This window comes from Myxocyprinus asiaticus, chromosome 39 (assembly GCF_019703515.2).
Source record: "Myxocyprinus asiaticus isolate MX2 ecotype Aquarium Trade chromosome 39, UBuf_Myxa_2, whole genome shotgun sequence".
In the NCBI taxonomy this organism is placed as follows: Eukaryota; Metazoa; Chordata; class Actinopteri; order Cypriniformes; family Catostomidae; genus Myxocyprinus; species Myxocyprinus asiaticus.
In genome coordinates this window covers 15,885,709-15,902,386 of record NC_059382.1, presented here as the reverse complement: position 1 = coordinate 15,902,386, position 16,678 = coordinate 15,885,709, and the positions used below count along the sequence as shown (strand labels likewise).

The 16,678-nt window shown below is 38.6% G+C and overlaps 1 protein-coding gene across 3 annotated transcripts in view; it reads right to left on the bottom strand.

Moving 5' to 3' along the window:
- The window catches only part of LOC127430256 (protein moonraker-like), a 29,349-nt gene extending 13,191 nt beyond the window's left edge, over positions 1 to 16,158 (bottom strand). For 2 of the 3 annotated variants that reach the window (XM_051679934.1, XM_051679936.1), the window contains exons 1-16: positions 15,684 to 16,158; positions 14,311 to 14,613; positions 13,686 to 13,926; positions 13,471 to 13,577; positions 12,243 to 12,305; positions 11,937 to 12,158; positions 11,628 to 11,817; positions 10,149 to 10,318; positions 9,862 to 9,995; positions 9,606 to 9,752; positions 7,184 to 7,273; positions 7,001 to 7,088; positions 6,680 to 6,736; positions 6,326 to 6,496; positions 4,788 to 4,863; positions 4,455 to 4,575 (exon numbers count right to left, since the gene is read on the bottom strand). In XM_051679934.1, coding sequence (XP_051535894.1) covers positions 4,455 to 4,575; positions 4,788 to 4,863; positions 6,326 to 6,496; positions 6,680 to 6,736; positions 7,001 to 7,088; positions 7,184 to 7,273; positions 9,606 to 9,752; positions 9,862 to 9,995; positions 10,149 to 10,318; positions 11,628 to 11,817; positions 11,937 to 12,158; positions 12,243 to 12,305; positions 13,471 to 13,577; positions 13,686 to 13,926; positions 14,311 to 14,613; positions 15,684 to 15,803 — 2,300 coding nt within the window. In that variant the 5' untranslated portion in view covers positions 15,804 to 16,158. The remainder of the gene's footprint in view (positions 1 to 4,454; positions 4,576 to 4,787; positions 4,864 to 6,325; positions 6,497 to 6,679; positions 6,737 to 7,000; positions 7,089 to 7,183; positions 7,274 to 9,605; positions 9,753 to 9,861; positions 9,996 to 10,148; positions 10,319 to 11,627; positions 11,818 to 11,936; positions 12,159 to 12,242; positions 12,306 to 13,470; positions 13,578 to 13,685; positions 13,927 to 14,310; positions 14,614 to 15,683) is intronic. The other variant, XM_051679935.1, reaches the window with a different exon arrangement.
- Between the last annotated feature and the right edge of the window lie 520 nt (positions 16,159 to 16,678).

The following is a 16,678-nucleotide window of genomic DNA, read 5'->3' as shown; positions in this document are numbered from 1 at the left end:
CTGAAAAAAGGACAGAAAGAAATCAAAGTCAAATAAGAGGAGGACAAATAAGTCAAATAAAAAATAAATAAAAAACCTGACCTAATTCTGAAACTGTCATGAACCAGTTTTATTTCAAACTGAAGGGTGAGGCATTAACAATTATTCTTGTGGGATGGCAACCTGTCACACCAGCATTGTTGATTGACTCCGTTTACGTGCCAAGATGTGCAGAAATATAACTATAAAAGCATTACAGTGTCTTGTCTCTTTTATCTGCAAAGGTTCCAGATTGAAGACATAGCCATTTCCTTATTTTTTACAAAATGCATGAAGCTGCCAGACAGTATAAAGGCAGAGTCAGTGAAGCATGATGCCCACTGACCTAAGACCAATGGACAAATGCCCAACCCTGCTGCAATGTACAATAACACAGCAGGCAGCAGCTCCAGACAGCCTATTAGCATCCACTGCAGAACAAAATAAGACTCTCTAAAGGTGACTAAGCATTGTAATAAACATCTTGTCACTGCTGTGCCTGATACCTCTAACTCAGCATTGGGACTGTAGATGATTGCACAGACATATATCCACTAGACTTGCAGGGCTATCAGCATAAATTATTAGAAGTCAACCGATAGTGGATTTTGATGATACCGGTAACTAAGGTGGTGGAAAAGGCTGATAACCGACTGATCGGCAGATAGTTCTTAAAATCAATTTATAAAATGTTAAAAAAAATAATAATCTTTCTTGCTATGACAGGCACAGACCCAAGAGTCCAAAATGATTAAAATCACAGGCTCAATGTATTGTTTAACTTAAATACCAATATCAACCAGAAACAAAATGAAGATTTGGACCAAGGACTCTTATTTTGAAATGGAGACTTGGCTCTGTTACAATGCTCTATATTTTAAGTATTTACAAATATTAAACTATAATTACCAATTTTAGCCAGAACTGATATATCGGTCTACCTCTACCTCTACTTATTCAAACCCAGAACCACCCACTCAGACTGTACTGACATTTAGTTTTATAGCGAATTTTGGAACATTATTCTGCATCTTCTCATGTTCCTGTATCCTTATAAGGAACTGCTTGTGTTGTCACTTATAAGGCATCTGCTTATTGTCTAAAGGTAAATATACAGTGTGTAAATATGTGATCATTTTTAGTTTGGCACAATATAGCAGACAGAATGCTGTAGGATCTAAGCAGCCAGGCAGAAGAAAATTAAGAAGAATCAAGACAGAATTACACCGAGATGGCCTATAAGTCCGGGAAATTCCTCTAAGCATTAAGCAGCTAGAAATTCGGACTGGCGCCAAGGAGTCTGAGCTGACCTGCATCTGGCCAATGTAACTGTCTGAAATACAATGGAAAGATCTATACGAACATGCTTCTAAAAACCTCCCCGAAATTCCTTAACGTCATAAATTAAAGACTCTGCCTGTTGACACCAAAAAGTCTACCAAAACTGGGCGTAAGCAGTTAAAGATGCCTGAAAATAATCCATAAAAGCTGCTCTGTTGAGTGATCCCTTTGTATTATCTTTTTAGCAGGACATAAACTAATGCTCTGCTCATAACTTAAAATGTACAAAATGAACTTTTGAAGTGTATACACATATCAGGACATCTCATCTTAATCCAGGAACTTTGACACAATCGCAAAATTTACTTTACTGTAATTTTATCCTGCACATAATCTGCCAAAGTGCCTAGAACTCTCATTCAAGGTTTAACCTGATAATAGCCCTGATGGTGATGTTTCTCATAACGTGTAATGTATTATCCATGTTGTAAAACCAATGAATTAACCATTATTTAATCAGGTTTTTTCATGTTTTGTAACTTGTACATTGAATATTCATGAAAGTATGTCATATTTACTATCGTTGAGTTACCTTTTGCATGTCTCAAATGCTAATGAAGGGTATTTTCAAATATTTCTTAGCGAAAGAAGTTCTCTCCTCTGCGCTATGACTCACAAACGTGACGGGGAGTCGTGAGTCTCCCTTGCGGGAGGCCTCACTTCAAAGCCCCGCCTGATCATTCCAGCACTGAACTCCACATTCTTAACAGAGGTCCAAAACATCGACGGAACAACCAGAACTTTCTACTGACCCAGCCAAAGAACCAAACCAATGCAAGGAAACATAACAAAATGCAAGAAAGTTCTGGTGTTTTATTTAAATACATCGGGTAACCCGATTGCTAATCGAGGTATACTAAATGAAGTATCGATGGTCCAGGGCATGGCCTATAGACTCCATAAAGTTTCATTTTTTCTGTTACAACCTATTCATTCACTTTCTATTACAGCTCAATCACCAACCTGTTTATGTTTGTCTATGTGTGTTAGTTTAGTTTTTATGTTGTAGATTAGAAATAAAGTCTTGTTTGTATTCAAATAGAATTTGACTGTGGTATATTTTGATAAATAATCTCATCATTTGATTCTTAAAGGTATATGCTCCGGGTTCGAACAATATTTCAACATATGTGATATTATTTTCGATGGCCATGAGAATAACTCTAAAGAGTTAACAGATGTACCATATCAACTCAGAGTAGCCAAATGATCAGACGTACACTTTAATTCTTTCAATGTTCCCCGAATTAATCATAATTCCCTTATTGAGCTAAAATCCCTTACATATATAAATTGTGAGCAGATACAACAAGTATTACATATTTAATGGTGGAGAATTTTTATTCAGATTTCTAATCTGATCATTTGTCATTAATCCTTCATATAATGGTGTTCAAACGTGGCCAAGATTCCTAAACAATCCCATTATACAATTCTTACATTTTATTGGTGATGAATGCTGGCAGTTGTAAATATACCCTGCCACAAAGTCACTAATTTCCTACAATGCACACGAGGAAGGGTTGTTAATACTGCTGTAGAATCAGTATAAATCCCTGAGATTAGACATGAGATGTGCTTTCAAGTTTCTGTAGACAATGTGCTCTTGCATTGAGAGGGAGAGTTATAGAGAGAAAGTGAAGGCGGCAAGTTTACACAGCGTTCATAGAGTGCTGAAGGCTGAAAAGTTGGAAGTATTTGAATCTTCTAATGTACTGTATCTACTGAACCTGTTCCACTAAATTTCCCATCCTGCCTCTCTCGCTTCGGACAGCTCCCACGCCCTAAAGTCTGTCCTTTCTTATTCTTTTATATCTGTCATTAATTTGACAGCTGAGACTGTTTCTGTGCCAGCAGATATTTTGGGATTATTTGATTTTCTTGCTGTTATTGAATAATCCCTAAACAGACAAATATAACAGTGTGTTGTTTCCCGGCAAGTCAACCAGAAACCGATTAAACTGTGAAATGTCCAAAAGTGCCTGGCATACACCGATCAGCCACAACATTAAAACAACCTGCCTAATATCGTGTAGGTCCCCCTCATGCCGCCAAAACAGCTCTGACCCGTCCAGGCATGGACTCCACAAGACCTCTGAAGCTGTCCTGTGGAATCTGGCACCAAGACGTTAGCAGCAGATCTTTTAAGTTCTGTAAATTGTGAGTTAGGGCCTCCGTGGATCAGACTTGTTGGTCCAGCACATCCCATAGATGCTCAATCGGATTGAGATCTGGGGAATTTGGAGGCCAAGTCAACACCTTGAACTCTTTGTCATGTTCCTCAAACCATTCCTGAACAATTTTTGCTGTGTGGCAGGGCACTTTATCCAGCTGAAGGAGGCCACTGCCATCAGGGAATACCATCGCTATGAAGGGGTGGTCTGCAACAATCTTTAGGTAGGTTACGTGTCAAAGTGACATCCACATGACTGCCAGGTCCCAAGGTTTCTTAGCAGAACATTGCCCAGAGCATCACACTGCCTCCGCCGGCCTGCCTTCTACCCATGGTGCATACTGCTGCCATCTCTTCCCCAGGTAAATGACACACATGCACCCGGCCGTCCATATGATCTAAAAGGAAATGTGATTCATCAGACGAGGCCACCTTCTTCCATTGCTCCATGGTCCAGTTCTAATGCTCACGTGGCCATTGTAGGCATTTTCAGCGGTGGACAGCATGGGCACTCTGAACGGTCTGCGGCTATGCAGCCCCATTCACAGCAAGCTGCGAATGACCCTGTCGCCAGTTCACTGGTTATCCTTCCTTGGACCACTTTTTGTAGGTACTTACCACTGCATACTGGGAACACCCCACAAGACCTGCCATTTTGGAGATGCTCTGACCCAGTCATCTAGCCATCACAATTTGGCCCTTGTCAAAGTCACTCAGATCCTTATGTGTGCCCATTTTTCCTGCTTACAACACATGAAATTTAAGAACTGACTGTTCATTTGCTGCCTAATATATCCCACCCCTTGACAGGTGCCATTGTAATGAGATAATACATGTTATTCACTTCACCTCTCAGTGGTTTTAATGTTGTGGCTGATCAGTGTATATGCAGTCACAACACTATAAAATCTGAGTTACTTACCCCGTCTCCACTGGCTTTTGCAGGAGGATGTCAGCCATGCTGGGAGCATTCAAGACCGGCTTTGTCAGTCTGATTGGCTGAGGAGAGGCTGGTCTAGAGCTAGCGATATTCCTCTGAGCATCTGCATCAGACAACAAGTTTTACACTGCTACCATCTGTTGGACATCATTGTCATGGCAGTGACATGAAATGCAGAGCACATATTTTTTTGAGATAAGGTGAAAGTGACCTCCAGACACACTGAAAGGACAACTGATAACTACTTTGTCAGGCTTCCTGTGTTCTATCAATTGGCACCAAATGTGAATGGTCTGTCTGGGTCCTGTGACTCACCTGTGCCTTTTTCCCAGATGAGAGGGTCTGAGTATGAGATCATGGCAAAACGCCGGCGCACTTCCTCCTGATCTCTCTGTATAACAAAATAAATCTTTGTGATTTAGCTGACTTAATAGTTATAACATCAAAATATATTTTTTTCATTTTCTGCCCCAACACCATACTTTTTGTGTTTGTGTGTATTTGTTAAAGGGGCCATGAGGAATCCAATTTTCCTTGATCTTTTGACATAAGAGGTCATTAAACTATAAAAACATATTGTAAGTTTCAGAACTGAAAACTTCCTACTTAATAGAAAAAGAGCATTTATTTAAACCAGGCCCTACAAACGGGCCGTTTGGAATTTGTGGAACTTGTGTTGTCACAAGGACCAAATACAGCTGCATATGACTGCCTCTTCAACAAGAGATCAACACCCATTTTTCGTCATTGCAAACTTAGCCCCGCCCACTGGTGCTCACTGCTCAGTTACAGAGGTGAAGAGGAGAGACAGCCTGTCATGGGAGATTCATCCAAAGGAGACTTACACAGGACACCTTCATGTACCTATCTGGATTTAAATGTTTTTCTACACTAGATGAATGGCTTTGACCATTATCATTCATCTTGCGCCGCTTTTACAAGACTCTAAAAAGGAGACCTCCATTCAGTTTCATTCAGCTGCGCTGTTTCTTGTTATTTTGAAGGTGTCCTGGACCGTTTTTGCACCTATCTGTGCTATTTTTAATTGTTAGTCTTTTGTAAACATGCACCTATATGGACGTCTTTGATGCATTTCCGGCGATGTGCGGCGCATTTTAAGAGCGGTACAAGCGCAACTTTTAAAAGCGTGTCTCATTCTGCTGCTGCCACAGAATGGGAGAAACACATGTTGTTCTGTGTGTGAACAAACACAGAAGTTGTGAGATGTCTCTACTTTGGCCTGTTGAAGCACCCAATATCACTGTGGATTGTATTACGTTTGTGTATTCAAAACATTTCAGCGTGGATTGCTTGTGAACAGTTACAATATGATTCAAGCATTGCAAAAGGAAATTGAAAGATGGGGCAGTTAAAACACTACTGGGCCACAAAAACCTAAGTAAACAATTTCACTCATGAATAGTTTATGATGCTGCGTGAACAGTTTAATACATTCAGATGAAATGTGTTAGATGTGCAGTATATATTAATCCTGAAATTTAGTTTTATAAATGTTGTGGTCTTGTGGACGATGTTAGCCAATAATAACAGTGGGCGTTTACATTGAAGTTTTAAAGGGCCAGATAGTTTGCAACTGAGCGTTTCAGGCAGAGGGCCAGATAAAGGGTGGAAAAGAATGATATATTACTAAATTATGACTAATGGTGCAAAAAAATTGAAAGAAATGAAGTCAAAATAAAGGTAAAACTGCTCACTTGTGAATTAGCAAAGACTGGAGGTGATGCAATACCATTACTGTAGCGATGCAAGGAAAGCATCCATGTCATTATAGTGACACCATATCAAAAACCCACAAATGTTATAAACTATGCCTTTGACCCCCACAAACTGACCTCCATCTCCTCCATCCTCAGCAGCATGCTCTCTAGTGTGGGGCCCTGCAGTAGCCGCTCAGCATCAGTCTCAGCCACCTGCTGCCTCTCAGCTGTCCACAGAGTGCGAGCCGTGTCTTCCAGAAGATCGTCCAGAAAAGCCTCGCTCAGAACATCCACACTGGCCCCAGGCTGCACACAACACAGTACTGTCATATCTATGATTTGATTTGATCTGATCTGATTTTAACTCATTGCTTAGAGAGATGATAAAACGTAAAAAATAAATAATTATTCTCAAATTTTCATTTTATGTGAACCTGTTATTATTCATTTAAAAAAGTTTGAGAGTGAGAGAAAGTGTGAGTTTCTTACCCTATCTGTAACCTGCAGCAGCTGTCTGAGATTGTCACTGCCTGCTCCAAACACCTGCTGTACAAGAGACATGCAGAAAGAAACAGAAAGAAAGAGAATGTCTATTCACATCCATTCTAACATTCACACACTGTTCACAGCATGGCCAAAGGGCTATTTAAATATTATAATCAATCTAATAGTGCCCTTCCTGGACTTACTGTAATTAATTTTACCTCCAGCTGATGTTGATAAAAATGCTAGCAAGTATCAAGATTAAAAAGGCATTATTTTAGTACATGTTCATTGGGGGGAAAGAACAATATCTGATTTACTTGTTACCTGTGCCTGATCCAACAAAGGTTGAATTCTCTCTCTAGCAGCCCGTTCTGCTTTCTCAGCCCATAGTGTCGGAGAGCCCACTGTGGTGCTATCATACACACACGCAAATACACATCCATGAAAACACAAAGTTCTTAAACAATTGGTAAAACATGATAATAAAGGTGGGTGCTGTTGTCTTACCGGAGTTTGTTAATGCGATCTGCCTCCTCTTTACTAAGACGATTCAGTTCTCTCAGTCTCTCTGCAGTCACCTGGTCCAGCCAGGCTTGCCTATGGCACACACATATATAGAGGAAGACCGATATATCGGTTTGACACTAGTTCAAAAAAGTTTTTTCTTCATTTCAAAATAAGAGTCCCCGGTGTGTTTCGGGCTTGTTTAAAAGTCCCATGTTATGCACCAAATCTTCATTTTTTTCTGGTTATTTTGGGGATTCTGGTTGAACAATAAACTGCATTTGTGATTTTATTTATTTAGGACTATTTGTCTGTGCCCATCATAGTAAGGAAAGAATAATAAATATTTTGACATTCTATAAATCAGTTTTAAAAACTATTGGCCAATTAATCGGTTATTGGGCTTTCCCACTACCTTAGTACTATCGGCAAAATCCACTATCGGTCGACCTCTACACATTTAAACCTATTAAAATCAGTCTGATTTCAACAGAAATCTGAAATGTCTTCAGCGGTGAATGTCTGAGTTATAATGTGATAATTGAGGATCATTGTGCTAATCGTTTAGTTAGAAAGACAGCCCTTTTAGCATGAGCTGAGATTTAGTAATGAAACAGAACCACTTAACGCTTCTTTAGAAAGCTCAATTAATTTCTGACAAACTATATTGGTGTTCCAGTTCATTTGAAAAGTATGATTTTGTAAGATTTTGAATTACAAAAACCCTGTCCCTGTCCCTACTAAAGTTAAATATCTACACAATAATTAAACTAAAGGAAAACTGAAATGTTTAGATGAACTGGACTATTACAAGACAATTTATACAATTATGGATTCTGCATATCATACAAAGATCCACCCTTTAGAACACTAACACTGTAAAGGCCTCGATATACTTCCTACGAAATCGAAGAACGAATTGGTCTGACGTCATTTAGAACAAAATCTGGCCAAAAAGAAGGTGTTTTTGCATTCGTTTCGGTGGCTCATAACAGCTCACTGGGGCGAACTTTTAGGAAAAGTTCTATTCGACAGCAAAACACCTTACTGCCATTGGTCCATGTCATCGGTAGTTGTGACATGTGAAGTCTACTCATAGAATGAGGCATAAAGTCATCGAACACATTTTACATGTAGTCCTCATATTTAAATATACTTATAAACACCTCCCACAGCGCTGTGGCGGGTGTCTGAATGTTCGGAAACAGTATATTGATGCTTGGCTGTTTAGAAAATTATTTTTACCCTTGAACGAAGAACGAAAAGGAACTTCTCCGGAAGTATGTCAAGGCCTTAAATGTCTTATTTTAACATTCCTCATCTGCACTTTTTATAACAAATTGTATGCATAACAGTAGTAAGAGCACTATAGAACAATATATTTCTTCAATGAGGTTGTATATTGTGTAATTGTGTAAATGTAATGTTAATTTCTACATATAATACTTATATTATACTTCATATGCTAATGCATTTTTAAAGGTGCTGTAAGCTATTTTTTTTCATGGAAAATTATGCAAAAATGTTCCTACTCCCTTAAAGATATTAATTAAATAAGTGTCCTGAGATATCTCACCGGTCTCTGTGACAGCAGTTGATTTTGTTAACAGCAAACAAAAATGTGTCCTATCAATCATTTTGTTCATTCTCAAAGTGTTGTATTTGAAGTGGATCATTGAGGATATGATTCATAATATTTGTCAGCTGATGGCGCTATTGTGTCACTGCTGAATTTGACAGCCACTGGAACAAACAATGCTGCTCTTTTGCTCGGTTTTGGTCTCAAAATTATCTTTGGAGGCTGGGTTTTGGAATGAGGGGGTGTGGATAATTCAACGCTTCAGTCACGTGAAAGCTTCAGAACACTAAAATCGCTTACAGCACCTTTAACATTACAAGTTGCATCCTTTAAAGCTGAATTATGTAATTTCTGCGGCAATAGCACCACTGAATTAACAATGTTTTCAAAACAGCTTTCAGAATACGCCCCTCGTCTGCTGTTGTTCAAACCATTAGATAGTCACGCCCCCAACTCACGGCACTGGTTATGTAACATTATTGGGGCGGGTCGCTCAAAACAAACAGCAAATTTATAGTGACACAAAGAGACAGTGTTTATAGTTTTCGATAAAATTAACCAATGAATGGTTTACTTAAAGTTATCTCTGCATATTAAGCTGGGATAGAAGTTATTTTAACTTTAATATTAGTTAATGAATTATGAACTAAATGAACTAACCATGAACAATAGTTTATTAATCAATTAACATTAAAATACTTTTTACTGCATTTATTAATCTTGGGTAGTTTTGAATTGTAGTACTGTGAACTCACTGTTAGACACCTAATGCACTTACTAATGTTAACAAAAACAATCTTGTTGTAAAGTGTGACCAGTGATGGGGAGAGAGAGTTAATGACAAACCTGAGGGCTTCATTTTGGGCTTGTTTCCTGCCATGTGATGAAGGGCTGAGCTGTGTGCTGCTCATGGATCTGATCTGTGGGTTCTGCTTTTCAGGGCTTTTTACAGGGAAGAACAAACATTTGGGCTCTGGCCTGCTAGACACAACACTACACACACGAAGACACACAAAGTTAGAAGCATGTCAAAATGTGGAGGCCTTGTGCACAAGAGAAGATGTAAAATACTTTGTAACATATTTGGCTTGTGTGTACTAACCGTGGACGAGGAGGAGAGTGAGGGGATGTTGGTATCCAAGGCACAGTGGTCTCTTTCTGGGGTAACTGGTTCTCCCTTAGCCGTGATGAGACGGTGGGTTGCTGGAAGCTGGCATCACGAATATGACCAGCTTGCTAAATGCAGAGAGATACATTACATCACTTTCATCTTTGCAATTTGTCATCTTAAATCATCAAAACTAAGATATCTACAACAATGTCATATCATTCAAAATGTCTATACTGTTATAAATCTTTTCAGATTTCTTAAATAAGCCCCACACTCACCCTATTGTGGTCTAGGTTGATGGCACCAGTAGTTTTGTTGGGTTTTTGTGGTTCTGCCTCTCTCTGTTTTTGATTATGTATGAGACTTTCCAGCCCTGCCTTCAAAACTTCACTGCGCTCTCGCACCAATGCCTGTGAGGTACTGCGGTGCTTCCCTGCCGGCCTACTGCCTATATATATACATACATAAAAAAAATAAAAAAAACATCTGAATAGTAAATCACATTCACAACACTAAATAGCTACAATTTCTGTACATACATACATACATACATATATATATATAGTACCAATCAAAAGCTTGGAAAAGTTTGATTGAGTTTCTTTTTCTCATGACCCTGAAAACCTTTGATCAAAATTGAAATTAGTTTTGTAGACAAATCTAAATTAACCTAACATAAATTTCTTTACAAAACTAAAATGTTAATTAAAAAAAAAACAACATAACATACAACCCCAATTGTGAAAAAAGTTGGGACAGTATGAAAACTGCTAGTAAAATAAACAAAGGAGTGATTTGTAACTTCTATTTACCCTGTGCAATACTGAAAGCACTACAACAACACAATTTAATGTTTTACCTTGTGAATTTAATTGTTTTATATCTATATATCATTCGTCAGTAATGGATATCATGACATGGGCTCAGTAATACTTCGGCAAACCTTTGTAAGTCAACACAATCCACTGCTGCATCCACAGATGCAAGTTAAGGATTTACTATACAAAGCAGAAGCCATACATCAACACTGTCCAGAAGCGCCAATGACATTTCTGTGCAAAGTACAGTAGAGAAGTAGAATTGTGTTTTGTGGCCCAATGAGTCCACAATTCAAATAGTTTTTGGAAAAATCAGCCATTGTGTTCTCTGGGCCAAAGTGGAAAAGGACCGTCTAAGTTATCAGCATCAGGTCCAAAAGTCAGTGTCTGTCATGGTATGGGGGTGTGTCAGTGCTCATGGCATAGGTAACTTGCACATCTATGAGGGAACCTTTAATGCAGTAAGATATGTACAAATTGTGGAGCAACATATGCTGCCATCCAGACGCCGTCTTTTCAAGGGACATCCCTGCATTTTCCAGCAGGACAACGCAAAACACATACTGCCCGGATTACAAGCGTATGGCTGCATAAGCAGACAGTGGGGGTGCTAAATTAGCATGCCTGATTACAAATCACTTCTTTTTGTTTTTATTCTAATTTTCCATACTGTCCCAACTTTTTTGGAACTGTGGTTATATTTTTTTTTAATGGATGAATTAGACTGGATAGTGATAAGGACAAGTAGCCAAAAAGTGCCCAGTACTGAAATCTTTCAATACTGTTTTATAAGCATCCCAGGTGGATAGTAATATGAACAAATATGTAGTTGTGTTAAACATTTTGACAGGTAGTACACAGTACATGTACAGTATACTGATACTGTAACGACAGAGAACTGTCAAGGAAATAAACACCACCTCTGCACTCATAACTTACCAGCCTTTTTTGCAGCAGCAGGCTTACGGGGTCTTTGAGGGCCCCTCTCAATAGGGCCTCTTGCTGGACGAGGAGGGGACATACTGCGGGCCCTCAATCTGGAAGAACTCTTTTCCACTGGGTTGGCATTCTGCAAGCCAGAATCTCTCTTCCTCTGGGTTTCCTGCTTACTTAGTGCTGAGTCAAGGGTCTGAGAACACACAAACAAAACAGCAGCAAAATAAACAACTCTAAATATAACAGCACACAGCTGGGGTTTTCGTTGAATTACCTTGAAGTATATTCATATTTAAAATGATCAAACATCACCTCTAAATTCTGCAGGATGTCAAGGGCTGTTTCTGGCACTGCAGATCCCTGCCCCACCTCTACTTTAGCCGAGCAGAGAGAGAGCTGGCGAATCAGCTGACCCAGCTCTTTGCAGTGGATGGGCACTCTGCTCTCTGCAGGGTCCGACAGCTGGCTGATAAAGACTTGCATGGCTCTGACAGCTCCTCTGTGAGCAGCAGCCAGTCTGCCCATCGCCCTGGACTGAGAAGACATCCACATAAATATTTAAAATCACTGCAAACCTTATCACATTGCATATCAAAATTAAGCTACAAAACTTGCTACCTTTTTGGTGTGTTTCATATTCTGGGAACGCAACTTGTCTAGATCCTCCTGAATTTCTTTCACCTGAACAAAGAAACAAACAGTCCCCTTATGGATGAGAAGTGTATGCATGCACAACATGTCCATGGACTTTTTTAAATCAACATCAAGAGTTTAGGCTAAAATCTATGTGAACGTATAAAGTAATGTGTATGTTTTGGGTGCTGTGACTTGTCACCATTTCATTTTCCATTTTAATTACTGATACCTGTTAGCCTTCACTAGTTCATTTTAAATTGTTTTATTAAAATGTAATATTCCATGTAGTCTCACAATTAATACTCGGTCATAAAAGCTGCATTCATAACAATTATAAAAGAATTAGCAAAAAGATATAGCATGTCACACTGCAAAACGTCAACTTTCCACAGTCCTTATGGCACATTACCAAAACCATAACAAAAGATTATTTTGTCCACCCCTGATCCTTAAAGGAATAGTTCACCCAAAAATGAAAATTCTCTCATCATTTACTCACCCTCATGCCATCCCAGATGTGTATGACTTTCTTTCTTCAGCAGAACACAAACAAAGATTTTTAGAAAATATCTCAGCTCTGTAGGTCTGTACAATGCAAGTGAATGGTGATCAGACATTTGTAGCTCCAAAAATCATATAAAGGAAACATAAAAGTAATCCATACGACTCCAGTGTTAAAATCTATATCTTCAGAAGCGATATAATAGGTGCGGGTGAGAAACAGAATAATATTGAAGTACTTTTTTTTACTCTAAATCTCCACTTTAATTTTCACTTTCAGATGTGAAATTAAAACGAAACAGGCACCACATGTGACTTTCAGATGTAAAAGTGAAAGAGGAGATTTAGAGTAAAAAAGGACTTACATTTTTATCTGTTTCTCACCCACACCTATTATATAGCTTCTGAAGATATAAACTTAATTACTGGAGTCTTATGGATTACTTCAATGTTCAGTGTGATTTTAGGAGCTACAAAGGTCTGATCACCATTCACGTGCATTGTATAGACCTAAAGAGCTGAGAAATTCTTCTAAAAATCTCCGTTTGTGTTCTGCTGAAGACAGAAAGTCATACACATCTGGGATGGCGTGAGGGTGAGTAAATGATGAGAGAATTTTCATTTTTGGTTGAACTATCACTTTAAATACTTCCTTTTATTACTGTGTCTGTACTGAATATGTAGGCAGACTGCAGTGCTCCATTCAGACCTGCTGTTGTAACACATAAATGATGCGTGCAGAGCGAGCCTCTTGCTCCTGCCGACGGATCTCCATCCTGCGCTTTTCATCTGGCTCCAGAACCTCCACCACTCGCCCTGCAAAGATCCCACATTTAGCTTTAAAACAGCAAAGACACATCTCTTTTGTAAGACAGGTGAAACTACCAACTAAAGGTGGCTAACGGCAGTATGAACTGTCCATACCTTTATTTGCCAGCTGCTCTATCCTTTGAACATATGTGCTCAGTTCCTTCTGTAATTTGCGGATCTCCTGGCTGAGCTGTGGCTCATTGCTGTTGACTTTCTGGCCAATGTCTTTGGCGGGTGGTGACTGACCCTGTTCTGGCTGGCTGTTAGGCTTTTGAGGGGTATACACCAGCACCTGAGGACCAGATTTTATTTGCTTCATTGGACCAGTGGTTTTTGACGTTCCTTTTGGAAAGACCTAATTTGTCAGAAGACAGAGAGAGATTAAATAGATAGTTTATTCAAAAATGAAAATTATGTCATCATTCACTCACTCTCATGTTGTTGCAAACCTGTATGACTTTAAATCTGTATCACTTAAATTGTTTTTCCATACAGTGAAAGTGAATGGTGACCAAGACTCTCAGTCCCTAACTTTCTGCCTAACAACTCTTTTTGTGCTCCACGAAAATAAGAAAAAAAAAAAAAAAAATGAAATCAAAACAAAGGGTGAGTAAATGATGACAGAGTACACATTTTTGAATGAACTAACTGTTTAGGCCATTGCCATCCTTTAAAAAAAGGTCACAGCCAACAATAACACACAAAAAAATTTCTTATTAACAGATTCATAACTCATCACCTGAGGACTGTGATCTATGTTGCTTCTCTGAGGACTGGTGTTTTGGGATCTCTCCAATAGTTCCAGTGATGAACGGCTGATGGATTCCTGCCTTTTTCTGCGCAGATCTCTCCTAGCCAGCCTGACAGCAGCCTCCAGTCGCTCTTCTGAGAGGACCGAGAGACGTAGCGAGCTGGTGCAGCTCTCCACATCATCCTGCCTCTCTGACCGGGGTACAAGTTTCTCTATCACGATGGGAGAAGGCGGTCCCACACGGGTGGCTCGGTTTAGGACAGTGGGTGCCACAGTTTCATTGAACTGAAGCTGTGAGGAATGATAAAATATTAGAACCAATGGCAATAAAGGAGGAGCTACCTTTATTTTTCAAATGTACTACAATCCAGCATGCAGCAGAAATTGCTTGCAACAGTTATACTGCTTACTCCACACATGCTTAATAATAACAATGCATTAGTTAAGGGTGCCAAACGTTAAAGGGATAGTTCACTCAAAAATTAAAATCTCTCATTTTCTCACCCACTTGCAATCCCAGAGGTGTATGACTTTCTGTCTTCTGCAGAACACAAAAATCAAAGATTTTTAGAAGAATATCTCAGCTCTGCTGTCCATAAAATGCAAGTGAATGGTGGCCAAGACTTTGAAGGTGCAAAAAGCACATAACGGCAGCATAAAAAAAAATCCATATGAATCCAGTGGTTAAATACACTTCTTCAGAAGCTATATGATAGGAATGGGTGAGAAACAGATAAATATTTAAGTCCTTTTTAACTATAAATCTCCACTTTCACATTCTTCTTCATTTGTTTTTTAGTGATTCACATTCCTTGTGCATACTGCCACCAACTGGTTGGGGCTGGTCAAAGGTGGAGATTTATAGTATAAAAACGATTTCAACATAGATCTGTTTCTCACCCACAGCTATCATATTGCTTCAGAAGACATGCATTAAACCACTGGAGTTGTATAAATTACTTTTATGCTGCCTTTATATGCTGTTTGTACCTTCCGTGTTCTGGACACCATTCACTTGCATTGAATGGACCAACAGAACTGAGATATATTGAAGAAAGATGTTCATCCACATCTGGGGTGGCATGAGGAAGTTGAGTAAATAATGAGAGAATTTTCATTTTTGAGTGATCTATCCCTTTAAAAGCACACACTATGGAATTAAGTAAGATGCTCTATGGAATTAAGTAAGATGTATCTGAGTGATTCTCAGAAAAAAAAAAAAAAAAAAAAAAAAAAAAAAGAAGAAAGAAAAATAGGACCAGGACATTTTCTTGACAGGTTTCGTGGGAATCACCCACAAATGTCTTTTATTCGCCAAAAAAATAAAAACAAAAATAATAATAAAATTTTTTTATCAGTACCTGAGTATGCACACCACCATGAGTTTGAGACACAGAAGAGCCTTTAGTAATCCACTGACCGTTCACAGAGCCCAGTTCACCGACTGTCATTGGAGATCCCTTTAGAAAATCAGATATCATTCTGATAGAGTCCTGTTTATGCGCTTGAATGAGAAGTATTGATGGAAACGATACATTCACCTAATCGTAGCAGTTTGACTAATCTTCTCAAAGCAGCTACTTTGTTACTGACGGATCCGATCAATTATTAACAGCTTTAGCAACTGATTCCTCACACAAAACTATACAGTAAACCAACAACCAACGATTAAAATCGGAACTTTTGTGGAATTACATCTTAACAGGACAGCCGGTGTTGTTTACCAGAAACTAAAAGCACGTTTTGTTTATCGGAAGTGTCAACCAGTTTAAAACACCGCCATGACAACAAAACACTTCTTCGTGATTGTCTGTTAGTTGTTACATTTGAGCTTGGCGCATGTAGTCGCCCCCTAGAGGTCTGTTCGAATAGATTATTGCTCGCGCTGCTGAGATGAAAGGCATCCATCGCAAAGTTAGCGTAGTGTTTTCTTGGAACGTTAGTTCATCTATTTTTTTTATTTTTTTTTTTGTAAATTGTATTAAATGAAACTTTAGTCTTCTTAAGATTAGTCTACATAACTGTTTCATATAACAAAGCCTTATGGCTAAATCATAGTAAAACTATACATTAGCATAAAAGCATAGGCTATTTAGTGTAGACCGCCCAGCAGATACTTAACAAAACAGTAAACTGACAGAAAAAAAAAAAAAAACATTTTTTAAGAATATACTTAAACCAGCCTAATATGGTTTTTATCTCTTTAACCCTCCTGTTATGTATTTTAAAAATTAAAATAAGAGATTTTCAGAGACTGAAAAAAATTAGAACCATGAGAACATATGAAGTTTAAATGTAACATTTAAAAAAAAATAAAATAAAAAAAAAATCTTATTTTATTAAAAATGTTCACATA